The sequence below is a fragment of the Pseudophryne corroboree genome, chromosome 12, assembly GCF_028390025.1.
Source record: "Pseudophryne corroboree isolate aPseCor3 chromosome 12, aPseCor3.hap2, whole genome shotgun sequence".
NCBI classification, from domain to species: domain Eukaryota; kingdom Metazoa; phylum Chordata; class Amphibia; order Anura; family Myobatrachidae; genus Pseudophryne; species Pseudophryne corroboree.
Genome location: NC_086455.1, coordinates 138,734,383 through 138,748,837, shown reverse-complemented (window position 1 = coordinate 138,748,837; position 14,455 = coordinate 138,734,383). Strand labels below are relative to the sequence as shown.

The window sequence follows — 14,455 nt, the reverse complement described above, 5'->3', positions numbered from 1 at the left end:
TCTGGCTAGTGCAAGAGGTAATTTTACCTTGGGATAATGGTTCCCCGTTTAACCCACAAATCTCAATTTCCAATGCCAAGGGTACTAAGGGAACAGAGTGTTTCAGGGCGAATTGGCGGTCCATAAAAACCCCGTCGGCCCCACTGTCCACAAAGGCCTCAGTCTTGACAGTTTGACCGAGGATCTTCAAGGTCACCGGAATGATAAAAGTCTTCTTGGGAAATTCTGACTTCTGGCCTGACAGGATATTTCCCATCACCCTCAGGCCCTGAAGTTTTCCGGCTTTTCTGGGCATGATACTACCACATGACCTTTATTCCCACAGTACAAACACAACCCCTGCTGTCTCCTCCGCGTCTTCTCACGCGAGGAGAGGCGGGTAGCCCCAATCTGCATAGGCTCCTCGGAAAATTCCTCAGAGTCTGAGGTTCCCTTGGGAAAGAAGGAAACCTCGGTCTCCCTTTCAAGCCTACGCTCTCTCAGCCGTCTATCCACCCGGATGGATAACTGCATGAGCTGATCCAAGCTATCAGGCAAGGGATATTGTACCAGTTGGTCTTTTATCTGGTTAGAAAGACCTCTTCGGTACTGGTGTCTCAGGGCTGGGTCATTCCACTGGGTATCATGGGCCAACCTCCGAAACTCCGTACAGTAAACCTCAACTGGCCTTCGCCCTTGCTTAAGGATCGAAATTTGAGCCTCGGCTGAGGCCGTCTTGTCAGGGTCATCATACAACATGCCCAGTGCCGTAAAAAAAGCATCAACACTTTTAAGCGACGGACAGTCAGGCTGCAACCCATATGCCCAGACCTGTGGGTCTCCTTGTAGCAAGAAAATCACTATGCCCACCCGCTGAATCTCCGACCCAGAAGACTGAGGCCTAAGCCGGAAGTATAGCTTGCAGCTCTCCTTGAAACAAAAGAACTGCGAGCGATCTCCAGAAAAACGATCCGGGAGATTTACTTTCGGCTCCTTAACCCCTGAAGGTGCTGCTGCTGCGGGAGCTCCACCTGCGGCCTGGGAGGTGTGCATTTTAATGGATAAATCATTAAATTGTCGAGTCAGAACCTGCACCTGATCGACCACCTGTTGCAACGTATTTTGAGGGGTATGCTCCATATTCCCACAAAATTTCAACAGGAGTATTGGGCTGCTGAATATGTTATGCACACCAGTGCCTGCAGGAATGTACTGGTGTCTGAACTGTTATGCACACCAGTGCCTGCAGGAATGTACTGGTGTCTGAACTGTTATGCACACCAGTGCCTGCAGGAATGTACTGGTGTCTGAACGGATAGGGATGCAAAATAAATGAACTCACAGACAGACTGGGGAATATGACATTACGTACACAGAAGGTGATAGGGTAACAAAATAAACACAAAGTGAGCAGATAAGCCCAGAGGCTAAGAAACTGGGTGTCTCCCTAGTATTAGGAATGCTCAGATGGAAAAAGCAAGATGTTGTGTTTTAATACGTAGAGAACCCGAAATGCTGTTGCTAAGGGCAACAGCAAAACCCTAAAGGGTTACCAACGGGTGTGGCAGTAAACTCCTTGGTCAGAGATGGAATAATAGACACAAGGAGAGTCTCCACAATCCTAATCCTCACTTGCAGTGCACAGGTTCAGCTTACTGCCACTAAACTGACACCTGAACACCTTTGCACAGTGAGAAAGGATTTAGGCAGGCAAGTCTGAGAATACAGCCGCAAACTTGCTAAGTTCACAGAGTAGCAAAAGAACACCAGCAAGTTAAACGACTGACTCCAGTTTTACTGCTAGGTCTGGATTGGCAGAGTGTAGTACCAAACCCCAAGGCCTATTTGCAGTAAGCAACAACAAATACAAAGCTACACAGTACTGGCTAACTTTCAGGAACTCACTAACCAACAAAGATTCAGCAGCATCTGCTTAACCTGAGAAGAGGCCTTATATAGCAGGTGCTGTCCACGCCCCACTCAGACCTCACAGACTGTGAGCACAAAAACCAGCACCGGATCCCCTGCCGTGCACAAAGCCTGTAACCACTGCACAGCAAAAGACCCGAACCGGAGTATCAGCTGCGCTCAGGCCACTCCGCTAGCACTTGTCTCCCGGTTGCCATGACGACGTGGCAGCACAGGGCAGGAGATCCTAACATTAGGGAACGCTTGAAGGTTTGGTGACTAGAGGAGAGTCCTGCATTCGTAAATGGGATGGAAAAATGAGTGTGGATGAGAGACGTAGATCTTGTGAAGAACGAAGAGGTCGGGTTGGGAGATATTTTGAGATAAATGAAGTGATGTACGTTGGTGTAGTTTGGTTAATGGCCTTGTGTTTGAGTAAAAGTATCTTATATTGAATACGGTAGAATACAGGTTACCAATGGAGGGACTGGTAGAAAGTATTAGCAGATTATGATTAGCCTCGCAGCTGCATTCAGAATGGATTGTAATGGTCTCTTTTTGGTAAGCCCAATAAGCAGACTATTGCAATAATCAATGTGGGAGATAATGAGAGCATGGATTAGAGTTTTTGCTGTGTCTTATGTTGGTAATGATTATGGGGGTTCTGACCTGATCGCACGCTGACGTCCATTGCAGCGATCAGGTCAGAAGTGCACATGCGCCGGTGCCGCAATGCGCCGGCGCATGGCTGGCAGCCGACGGCTGTCATTGCCTAGCGTTCGCCTTTGCCTGATTGACAGACATAGGTGGTAGGGGGCAGCACGGCGGCGTTTGGCTGTCGTTTTGTGGGTGCTGTCCGGCCAATGCAGGCGTGGCCGGACCGTGCGGAGGGCAGGCCGCAGCAGCTGCGTGACATCACATTTAGCCACCGCAACCCGGGCAGCGTCGAGGAGCTCCCGGCCAGCACGCAAAAGCTGCGCTGGGCGGGAGCTACTCCTGAAGTGCAAAAGTATCGCCGCTGTGCAATGCTTTTGTACTTCTGTGGGAGGAGCAGGCCTGACATGAGGGGCGGACTAGCCCTGTGCTGGGCGTCCCCCCGCATGTCAGTGTGCCTGATCGTAGCCCTGCAGAATTTTGCAGGGCTACGATCAGGTCTGAATTAGGCCCTATGAGTGGAGGGGAGGGCACCAACAACTATCTCGCCTCTGGCCTCCTAGTATGAACTTACCCCCCTGGGGTGTACAGTAGCTGAACACTTTCAGTCAATGATAAAAAGACTTTTAACACTATTTACAGACTCCAGTCACTTTTTATAAAGATATTTATTTAGATCAGAAATTGTCCATGTTACACCCTAGGAGATATACTGTAACAACGTTCTCATCATCATAACATAATATGACCCATTTCCCAAATGCTGCTCGTCCTCAGGTCACTCTCCTGTCACTTTGCTGGGATCACATGTTTCTGCAATGAGAAATGTTTGAGCCATATAAAATTGCTTGCAATGTATTCATTGTCCGTTTAACTGTTGCTACTATACTGTACCCAGGAGCGGTTCTAGGCACGGGCAAGCAGGGCGGGCGCCCGGGGTGGCCGCAGTCACCCTGCAGGCGCACGCCGCCCTCCCGCATCCCGCTCCCTGGCTGCAGCAGGCCCCGTGGGCTGTGTGGTCGCCCACTGCAGCACGCGCCACTGTCAGACGCAAGATGTCATAATTGACGGAGGGCAGCGCAGCAGCTGTCGGGAAGCAGGAGCGAGGCTGGTAAGTATTGTATGTTGTTGTTTTTTTGTGTGTTTGTAAGCGGCGCTACTGGGGGTACAACTACAGGGGGCACAACTACTGGGGTCAAATCTACTGGGGGCACATCTAGGGGCACAGCTGCAGGGGGCACAACTACTGGGGGCACAACTACTGGGGTCAAATCTACTGGGGGCACATCTAGGGGCACAGCTACAGGGGGCACAACTACAGGGGGCACAGCTACTGAGGGCAAATCTACTGGGGGCACAGCTACATGGGCCATAACTGTGGCCACGCCCATTCCCTATGAGGCCACGCCCATATTTTTGGCGTGGCCTCATAGCGTTTTGACTGTACCTGGCGTGGCGTTCTGACTGTACCTCTGTGTCACTGTCTAGATAATGGCCTGACTCTGAGCAGCACACCATGCCAATACTCACACAGGACCAATTGAGACTCATGGTCCCAGAAATGTAGAACCAGACCCAATATCTTTTTAATATATGCAAATTATCTTGGGCAAAATAAGGAAATGTAAATAAGTCATATTCCCTACTGATATATACTGTACCTCTAAATGCATTGTGCAAGCTTGTTCTTCAGATAGGTGTGCTTTATTAGAGGTTTCAATCAATTCTAGACTGTAATTAAATGCATATTTAAGGGAGAGCTGTATCAAACCTTTGAAGGTGGGCAAGTGGAAGTGTTGCCCATAGCGGCCAATCAGATTCTACTTTTCATTTTATAGAATGTAGTAGGTAAATGGTAGCTATCAACAACCTGTCCACTTGTTCTCTTTAGAAGATTTGATACATCTCCCCCTAAGATTTATGACTCGGGTCATACCTAAAAGGAGCTGGCTAGCGGGGGACCATAGTGCTTGGAGATGACATCATCATGACACCAAGCTCAGCTGGGCTTCTGGCGTCCTTCGGGATTCTGGCGTCGGTACTTCAACCGCTGGGATCCTGTCCATCGTGATATTAACTGCATCCCGGTTAAGAATACTGCTCCTTGCTACAGCAAAGGTAATACACTCAGCTGCACTACATGGCTATGACAAATTAGTTGTGTGAAGAAAGAAAGGTTTGTGGTAACCAGTGGGCGGGGCGTCTGACACCAGTTAGTGGCCAGATGACAGAGAGGGCCGGTTTAGGCTCAGCTATTGGTCAGCGAAGCCATGTTTGCTGAACAAATGTGATGTGACAAGATTTGTGTGTAATAAAGAAGCCATCTGACAGAGCAACCTGAGCGAAGCGTCTTTCTTATTGAAGGAAACCTTTTACATGTAATACTAGTTTTTTTCTGCTTTACCTTTTTCTTTATTGTATATTTTATTACTTTTGTTTGGTAAAGTATGTGCTAGCTTGAAATGGCCTATGCTTAGACATAATTGACATTAATGAGACTGTTACAGGGGGTACACATGTAGAGATGTGTGCTGAGCTATCTATCACAAACCTCTCAGCACGCATCTCTCCTTCCGCTCAGCGGATTTCTACTCAGATTGTTTAGAAATTAAGTAAAAATCGCTCCGTGTGTACCCCCTTTATAGAATTAGCCTTTAATTAGCATGTTTCACATAAGTTTAGGAACTAAGGGGGCAATTCAAACCTGATTGCAGCAGCAAATTTGAACTGCGGGGGGGGGCAGATATAACATGTGCAGAGAGAGTTAGTGGGGCGTGTTCAAACTGAAATCTAAATCGCAGTGTAAAAATAAAGCAGCCAGTATTTCTCTTACGTCCTAGAGGATGCTGGGGACTCCAAAAGGACCATGGGGTATAGACGGGATCCGCAGGAGCTTGGGCACACTAAAGAGACTTTGACTGGGTGTGAACTGGCTCCTCCCTCTATGCCCCTCCCCCAGACCTCAGGTAGACTTTGTGCCCAGGAGTGACTGGACACACACTAGGGGAGCTCTACAGAGTTTCTCTAGAAAGACTTTTGGTAGGTTTTTTATTTTCAGGGAGACCTGCTGGCTACAGGCTCCCTGCATCGAGGGACTGAGGGGAGAGAAGTCAGACCTACTTCTTCTTAGTTAAAGGCTCTGCTTCTTAGGCTACTGGACACCATTAGTTTCAGAGGGTTCGATCACTTGGTTCGCCTAGCTGCTTGTTCCAGGAGCCGCGCCGTCACCCCCCTCACAGAAGCCAGGTGAGTATTAGAAGAACCGAAGACTTCAGACGGCAGAAGACTTCAGTAACGGAGGTACAGCGCAGCGGTAGCGCTGCGCTCCATGCTCCCACACATATCACCAACGGCACTTACAGGGTGCAGGGCGCTGGGGGGGGGGGGCGCCCTGGGCAGCAGTTACTGAGGTCATTGGGACTGGCAAAAGGCTTATTCGGTGCCCAGGCACCTTATATAATACCCCCGCCAGTATAAAGAATTAAAATTTGAGCGCGAGTGAAGTGCGCCGGGAAGGGGCGGGGCTTAGCCGCACAGCTCACCAGCGCCATTTTCTTCTCTCCACAGCCGCTGCAGAGTGTTTTGTTCATATGTTTGTAAATCCAGTCATCAGGACACAGAGACATGTGAGTTCACTGCTGTGCTGTTTATTCCATCACCCACTCCAGACACACACACTGGACCACCCACTTCCCAGCATCCCCCTGGTCCCAGGGACCATCACTGAAGATTCAGGCTTACACAGATTAGTAAGGGAGTGTCTACAAATATAAGCATTCTAATACACTAACATCACATCCTCTTTTCTTTAAAGATAAGCCCTGTACGCTTCAATGCAACAATTAACAACGTCATATTAAGAACATCATCTAACACGTTTCAATGAGTCTCTCAGGTCTGCGTATTTCCCTTTTGGGTCTTTCATACACAGTCTGTAGTTTCATCTACCATGTTGGACCTTTCTAGAATCGTGGTTTGTTCACCATTATGAGGATCATCATACATGTCAGATGAAGGGTATTCTTCAGTCATGTTGTCTTCATTATGGTTAGGTTGAGATCTTAAATCCACCCGAGTTCTTCTTACTTCCGTTCCACGCTCTGTACGTATAGTATAAGATCTTGGTGCTACTTGTGCTTGCACAATACCCTTCTGCACCCAAATACCTTTTCGTGATCTCTGAGACGGACTTGGTCACTTGATTTTAGATCAGATAAGCTTTTTGCTCGCCTGTCATGGAACAGTTTCTGTTTCGCCTGTTGACGTTCCTTACTCAGTCTGACCAACGCTGAGTTATGTGTATTAAGCAGTTCATCATGTATTGGGAGATTTGCTCTAATCCTCCTTCCCATCAGCATTTGTGCAGGAGAAAGTCCATTCTGTAAAGGTGTACTGTGGTAGATTAAAAGACTTTTGTAGAAATCTTCTTTACCTTCTTGAGCTTTTTTCATGAGACTCTTAACAGTTTTTACTGAACTTTCACCAACCCATTTGAGCGTGGATAGTGGGGACTTGATGTAGTATGGACAAATTCCCACTCATCAGCAAATTGTCTAAATTCAGCACTGGAAAACTAAGGACCATTGTCAGTGAACACTTCCATAGGAACACCATGCCTTGCAAAGATTGACTTCATGCAATTGATTACGGCTTTACTAGTAGTTGTATGTAGTGTATTCACCTCAGGGTAGTTAGAGTAATAATCAGTCATGACAATGTACGTTTTCCCATTACAATCAAACAAATCTGCGCCAACTTTCTGATACGGCCTCTCTGGCACTGCTTGAGGACTCAGTGGCTTGACTTGTTGTTTTGGTCTATACATAAGACATAATTCACATGTAGCTGTAGTCTGTGCTATGTCTTGGTTCATTCTTGGACAATACATAACTTCACGCGCTCTCCGCTTACATTTTTCTTCTCCTAAGTGGCCTTCATGTATCTTGCACAGCATATTTTTTCTTAGTCGTGCAGGTATGAGAAACCTATTGCCTTTGTAAATAATACCATCGACAACTGTAAGGTCACTGCGGTACATCCAATAATCATGAATAGACAGCGGGCACGCATGTTTTTCTGCTGGCCAACCTTTCAGAATGATATCTTTCAACACTTTCATTGTGTCATCTGTCTCAGTTTCTTTCCTAATCTGTTCTTGTCTTGCAAGAGACACTGGTAGAGAAGCTACGATCAAATTAACATAGGCTTCTATCTCTTCATCCATCAGACTTTTGGAACCTTCACTTTTGTCCACAGCACGAGAAAGTGTATCAGCAATGTACATGTATTTGCTGGGACAGTACAGCAAGTGTACATCATATTTCTGTAGTCTGATAAGCATTCGTTGAATTCTCATGGGACAGTCGTGCAATGATTTAGTCATGATAGCTACCAATGGCTTGTGGTCAGTTTCCACTGTAAATGTTTGACCATACACAAACTGATGAAATCGCTCACATGCATATGTGATCGCTAGAAGTTCTTTTTCTATCTGAGCATACCTTGTTTCAGCATTTGTCAGTGCTCTTGATGCATAGATTTCTGGTTGCCATGTATCCTCATGTTCTTGTAACAGCACTGAGCCTAGGCCAAATTGCAAAGCATCTGCTGAAATTCTTATTCTTTTCGCAGGATCAAAGAATTTTAGCACTAGTTGCTCTGTAATAATGTGTTTCAAGTTTTGCCAACTTTCTCCTTGTTCATGTGACCACATCCACTCGTTATCTTTGTCCAACAACCATCTAAGAGAGGCTGTTCGTTCAGAGAGTTGAGAAATAAACTTTCCTAAGTATGTAATCACTCCTAGGAATCTTCTGACGTCGTCTTTGTTGTTAGGACGTTCCATGTTCACTATGGCTGATATTTTCCTTGGGTCTGGTTTTACACCGATCCGAGACAACGTCGCCACTTGATCACGACCACTTGATCCGAGACCACGTCGCCCATAAAGGTAAGTGTATTCACGCAAAATTCACATTTGTCCTAGTTTAGCTTTAGATTCACTTTCTTGACAAGTTACATTACTTGTCTCAATCTAAAATCATGTTCTTCCTTTGTAGATCCCCAGACAATAATGTCATCCATCATTGTTTCAACACCTGGAATATGTTCAAAAATCATGTGTATCTTTTAGTGATATACTTCTGTAGCAGACAAAATTCCATATGGTAGTCTAAGAAATCTGTATCGACCTTCTGGTGTATTAAATGTACAAAGCTTTGAGCTGGCCTCATCTAGCTTTATTTGCCAGAATCCTGAAGATGCGTCCAATTTACTGAATCATTTTGCACCCGCAAATTGCGACATGATTTCATCTCTGGTTGGTAGTTTGAAATGTTCTCGTTTAATAGCTTTGTTTAAATCTCTGGGGTCTAGACATATTCTGAGTTGTCCATTTTTCTTTTCAACAATTACTAAGGAGCATACACATTCAGTAGGCTCATCAACTTTCTGTATCACACCCAAGGCTTCCATGCGATTTAACTCTTGTTTCAGTTTTTCTCTCATCGCAAACGGAACTTTTCTACAGGGGTGTATCACTGAAGAAACTTGCGTGTCTACATTTATTTTATGCTCTTCAGGCAAACAACCTAGACCTTCAAACAAGTCTCTGTATTCTGTAAACATCGATTTGCAGTCATCTTCTACTTGTGATGTCACCATAAAAACTTTCTTTAGCAAGCTTAGTTTCTCACAGGAACTTTATCCTAGAATCGGTTGCACATTTTTATCCACAATCAGTAGAGATGTTTTAAACTGTTGTCCCTTATTTTTCAGTGTCACTAAGCATATACCTTTCACAGGAATTTCCTCCCCAGTGTACCCTGTAACTTTCACTTTGGCTGGATGAATTTTAGGTTTTACTCTAAAAGTCTTATAGTCTTGAAATTATATTAAATTCACCTGCGCGCCAGTATCAAGCTTAAAGGGAATGACAATCTCGTTCACAGTTAAAGGGACAATCCATTCTTTCTTATCTGCACTGCAAATTGCAATGCAATCCACAAAGAATTCATCTGTTTGTTTAACAGCATGCACTTTGGTTGTTTTACTTTTAATTTTACAGCATTTGGTAAAGTGATTAAGTCTACCACATTTCATGCAGGTTTTACCATAAGCAGGGCATATTTTAGGATTGTGAGCATTTCCTCATCTACTACACATTTCCTTATTAGACTGTGGCTTAGACTGCTTCATTATTAAGAATGGAGGTTTGCTTTGCTCTGTTTTCTGCACTACATATACAGCAGCATCAGCGCACTTGTGTAACTTTTTGACTTGAAATGTAGTTATTTCTGTAGATCTACACATAGTCACTGCCTTTTCTAGTGTTAGGTCTTGCTCTCTCAGCAGTCTCTCTCTGAGTCCATTATCAGGTATTCCACAGACAATACGATCTCTAATCAGTGAATCCTTTAAATAACCAAACTCACAGGTTTTACTGAGTGATTGCAGCTCTGTAACATACTGATCAAATCCATCTACAGACTTCTGATCACATGTGAAAAACTTATATCTTTCATATGTCACATTTTTCCTTGGCACAAAGTAATCTTAAAACTTTTGCATTATATAAGATAGCACCATATTCTGCCCCTCAGCAAACTGAAAACTATTATAAATGTCCAGGACATCCTCTCCTATCTCATGGAGGAAAATGGATGCCTTCGTTTTGTCAGCCTCTGAATCAGCTCCACATGCAGCAAGATATATATTAAACCTTTGCTTAAATCTTTTTCAGTTTTCAGACAAGTTACCAGACATCAGCATGCCGGTTGGATGAGCTAGTTTATCCATGGTTACTCACTGTTTGAAGATAGGAGCACATGGCAGCCTTTGCAGACACTGATTATTACAGCCTTACAGACTTCTGCAAGATTCTTTCACACTCTGAGAGCACTAGCAGTCCAAGTTAAACTTCTTCTGACACCATGTTTTGTTCATATGTTTGTAAATCCAGTCATCAGGACACAGAGACATGTGAGTTCACTGCTGTGCTGTTTATTCCATCACCCACTCCAGACACACACACACTGGACCACCCACTTCCCAGCATCCCCCTGGTCCCAGGGACAATCACTGAAGATTCAGGCTTACACAGATTAGTAAGGGAGTGTCTACAAATCTAAGCATTCTAATACACTAACATCACACAGAGAACGCTGGCCCGGACCCCCAAGCTCCTCACAAGTAAAAAGGAGCAAAACGGGGGGCGCAGATAATTTGGTGCTTTTCTTATTATTACAGCGCTGCTCACATATATTATAGTGGTGTAGTATATGGGCACTGGGGGTGGGCTGGCATACTCCCTCTGTGTTTCTCTCTCCAGGCTTTCCTGTAGGCTGTCCCCTTTATTTGGCCAGTGTGTGTGTGGGGGTGTCGGTACTTCGTGTCGGCATGTCTGAGGCTGAGTGTTCCTCCCCGGAGGTAGTTACTAGGGGCGCAGAAAAGGAGCTGGAATTGGCTCTGTCGGCACAGCCGACTGCTGATTGGGTTGCTATGTTGAGTACACTTAATGCTAATGTGGCTTTGTTGTCTAAGAGGCTTGATAAATCTGATTCTCAGATGCAAACATGGAGAAAGTCCATGGAGGATGCTTTGGCTCAGGTGCAGACCCCCTCAGGGCCACAAAAACGTTCATTTACCCAGATGGTAGATACAGATGCCGACACGGACTCTGATTCCGATGTCGATTTTAATGGGACTACTTTACACCCAAGGGTAGTTAAGAGTATTCAGTACATGATTGTGGCTATTAAAGATGTTTTACTTATCTCTGACGATCCTGCTGTTCAGGAAACAAGGATTTGCTTATTTAAAGGGAAAAAACCTGAGGTGAAGTTTCCCCCCTCTCATGAAATGAATGCTCTTTGTGAAAAAGCTTGGGAGTCGCCAGACAAGAGGTGGCAGATTCCCAAGAGAATTTTTATGGCGTATCCTTTCCCCTCTGATGACAGGGAACAATGGGAGTCGTCTCCGAATGTCGACAAGGCTTTATCCCGTTTGTCACAGCTGCTCTCAAGGATCCGGCGGATCGTAAGCTGGAGACGTCTTTGAAGGCCATTTTCATTAATACTGGTGCATTGCTCAGACCTGCTGTGGCGTCGGTATGGGTGAGTAGTGCTATTGCTAAATGGGCTGATAATTTAGCTTCTGATATGGATACCCTTGATAAAGATAATATTCTTTTGACTCTTGGTTATATCAAGGACGCTGCAGATTACCTAAAGGATGCGGCGAGAGATTTTGGCCTCTTGGGATCAAGAGCCAATGCCATGGCGGTCTCGGCCAGGAGGGCGCTGTGGATCCATCAATGGAATGCTGATACCGACTCCAAGAAAAACATGGAAGCTCTCCCCTTCAAAGGTAGTGTCTTGTTTGGTGACGGCCTGGCTGATCTGGTGTCTACCGCTACTGAGGGTAAGTCATCTTTTCTTCCTTATGTTCCCACTCAACAGAAGAAAGGGCCCCATCAGCAGATGCAGTCCTTTCGACCTAATATATACAAGCGAGGTAGGGGCTCGTCCTTCCTCGCTTCAAAGGGTAGAGGAAGGGGAAAGAAGTCGCCTGCAGGATCAGGTATCCAGGACCAAAAGTCCTACCCCGCCTCTACCAAGTCCACTGCATGATGCTGGGGCTCCCCTGCGGGAGTCCGTGCAGGTGGGGGGCCATCTCCGAATCTTCAGTCAGGTCTAGCTTCAATCAGCCCTGGATCCTTGGGTCTTAGACATAGTGTCCCAAGGGTACAAGCTGGAGTTTCAGGAGATGACCCCCTGCCGCTTTTTCAAATTGTCCTTGCCAGTTTCTCTTCCAGGAAGAGAAGTAGTACTTGCTGCGATACAAAAGTTGTGTCAACAGAGGGTCATTGTTCCCGTTCCCCCGTCCCAATGGGGGGAAGGGTTCTATTCGAGCCTCTTTGTCGTACTGAAGCCGGACAGTTCGGTCAGACCGATGCTGAACCTAAAATCCCCCAATCCATACTTGAAAAATTTCAAGTTCAAGATGGAATCTCTTCGAGCAGTGATCTCCAGCCTAGAAGGGGGGGATTTTATGGCGTCAGTCGACATAAAGGTGTTATGAGCCACGGCTGTGGCTCATTCCTGTTTTGCAGTTTTGTTTTGTATTTCATGTTATACTTCTGTTTATGTTCCCCGTAGGTGTCATGGGGTGCTCGGAGCTCACCCTTAAGGAGGGGATACTGTTATGAACCACAGGTAGTGGTTCATTCCTATTTTATGTTTATAAAGTTGTCTTGCATGCCAGGATTTCCTGTTGCTCTGTTTTAGAATCCTCTTGTCTGCTGCCGCTGGTGAGTCTGTGTAATTGCAGCTTGTTCCCTTGTGTTCAGCCTCACCTGGCTGCTAATTGCATCTGGTCAGTTGGAATCATGCAACAAGGCAGCTGCATGGGATTACTAATTAGGCCTCTCTGTTATATGCTGGCTGTTTGCAATTCACAAATGCTGGTGATAATTCCTGGGTTTTCAGTCTGCTTGAGTTCTGAGCTTGTTTCCTGCTAGTTCCTGAGCTTCCTGTGTCGATTCCTGTGTCAGTCCCTGTGTCGATTCCTATGTCTGATCCCGTGTCCTGCCGTGAGGTGTTCCTGTCCTGAGGTCCAGTACCTTTGCCTGTGCAAGTTTCTGGCTTCTTGGTGTCCACCGGTCTGTCGTTTGGGATTCTGCCTGTCCTCCAGTTCTGAGAGTCTGTGTCAGCAGCATTGGGAGTTCCTGTCCGTTTGCCAGTATTCGTACCGGTTCCGTGAGTAGCGGCACGGCCGCGTCCGTTGGCTTAGGCCGCTGTGTTCCCTTATTATTTCTGTCACTGGTGTTTTGCAGAGGGTTCTGCTTATGCTGTCACCGCCGGTACACAAAAGTATTGTCGGCGTGTGGTCAGCATTTCCTTTGTTGTTCTTTTCCTTTGGCGGCAAGCCGCACATACTTTGGTTTTAGGTTTGTTAGTAGCCCCTGGCCTTGTTGTTTAGTCAGAGGGCCCCTTGTTATCACCCTGTCTCGGTTCACTCTTTGTCTCTCATTAAGACCTGAGGGGGCATCGAAGTTGGGCAGACGTAATCCGCCCTTCAAACGCGGCTGCCATGGGCTCAAGCAACCATAGTCTCGCAAGAGTGTACTGACAGCACGGGTGAGACAACGGAGATAGGGCGCCAGGGGCTATTCCCTTTCCATTCCCCTTTCCCAGCATTACGTCCTGGTGCTCTGGACTCGCTTCATAACATCTCCCTTGTTCTGAGCACCAGGAACCTAACAAAAGGATGCCTACTTACACGTCCCGATAAATCCTCCGCATCAGGCCTTTCTGAGATTTGCGGTGCAGGATTGTCATTACCAATTTCAGACGTTGCCGTTTGGGCTTTCCACGGCCCCTAGGGTTTTCACCAAGGTTATGGCAGAAATGATTGTACTCCTTCGCAAGCGAGGGGTCACAATTATCCCGTACTTGGACGATCTCCTGATAAAGGCGAGGTCAAAGGAACAATTGTCAAAGAATGTGGAACTCTCCCTGACGGTTCTGCAACATCACGGTTGGATTTTGAATTTGCCAAAGTCTCAGTTGATTTCGACAACTCGGCTGCCCTTCTTGGGCATGATCCTGGACACAAAGCTTTAGAGAGTGTTTCTTCCGGAGGACAAAGCTCTAGAAATACAGACCATGGTCAAGGAGCTTTTGAGACCGACAAGAGTGTCGATTCATCAATGCACTCGAGTACTAGGGAAGATGGTGGCGGCTTACGAGGCCATTCCGTTTGGCAGGTTTCATGCCAGGGTGTTTCAGTGGGACCTGCTGTACAAATGGTCCGGGTCTCACCTGCACATGCAGCGGAAAATAAGTCTATCTTCCAGGGCCAGGATCTCTCTCCTGTGGTGGCTACAAGGCTCTCACCTTCTAGAGGGACGCCG

General features: G+C 46.3%; 1 protein-coding gene across 13 annotated transcripts in view; it reads right to left on the bottom strand.

Moving 5' to 3' along the window:
• Window positions 1-3,190: 3,190 nt before the first annotated feature.
• LOC134981001 (zinc finger CCCH domain-containing protein 11A-like) overlaps window positions 3,191-14,455 on the bottom strand; it is a 144,063-nt gene continuing 132,798 nt past the window's right edge. For 9 of the 13 annotated variants that reach the window (XM_063948069.1, XM_063948073.1, XM_063948071.1 and 6 more), the window contains 2 exons: window positions 4,478-4,648; window positions 3,191-3,354 (listed from right to left, as the gene is read on the bottom strand). In XM_063948069.1, the coding sequence (XP_063804139.1) occupies window positions 4,527-4,648 (122 nt within the window). In that variant the 3' untranslated portion in view covers window positions 3,191-3,354; window positions 4,478-4,526. The remainder of the gene's footprint in view (window positions 3,355-4,477; window positions 4,649-14,455) is intronic. The other 4 variants (XM_063948074.1, XM_063948080.1, XM_063948081.1 and 1 more) reach the window with 1 other exon arrangement.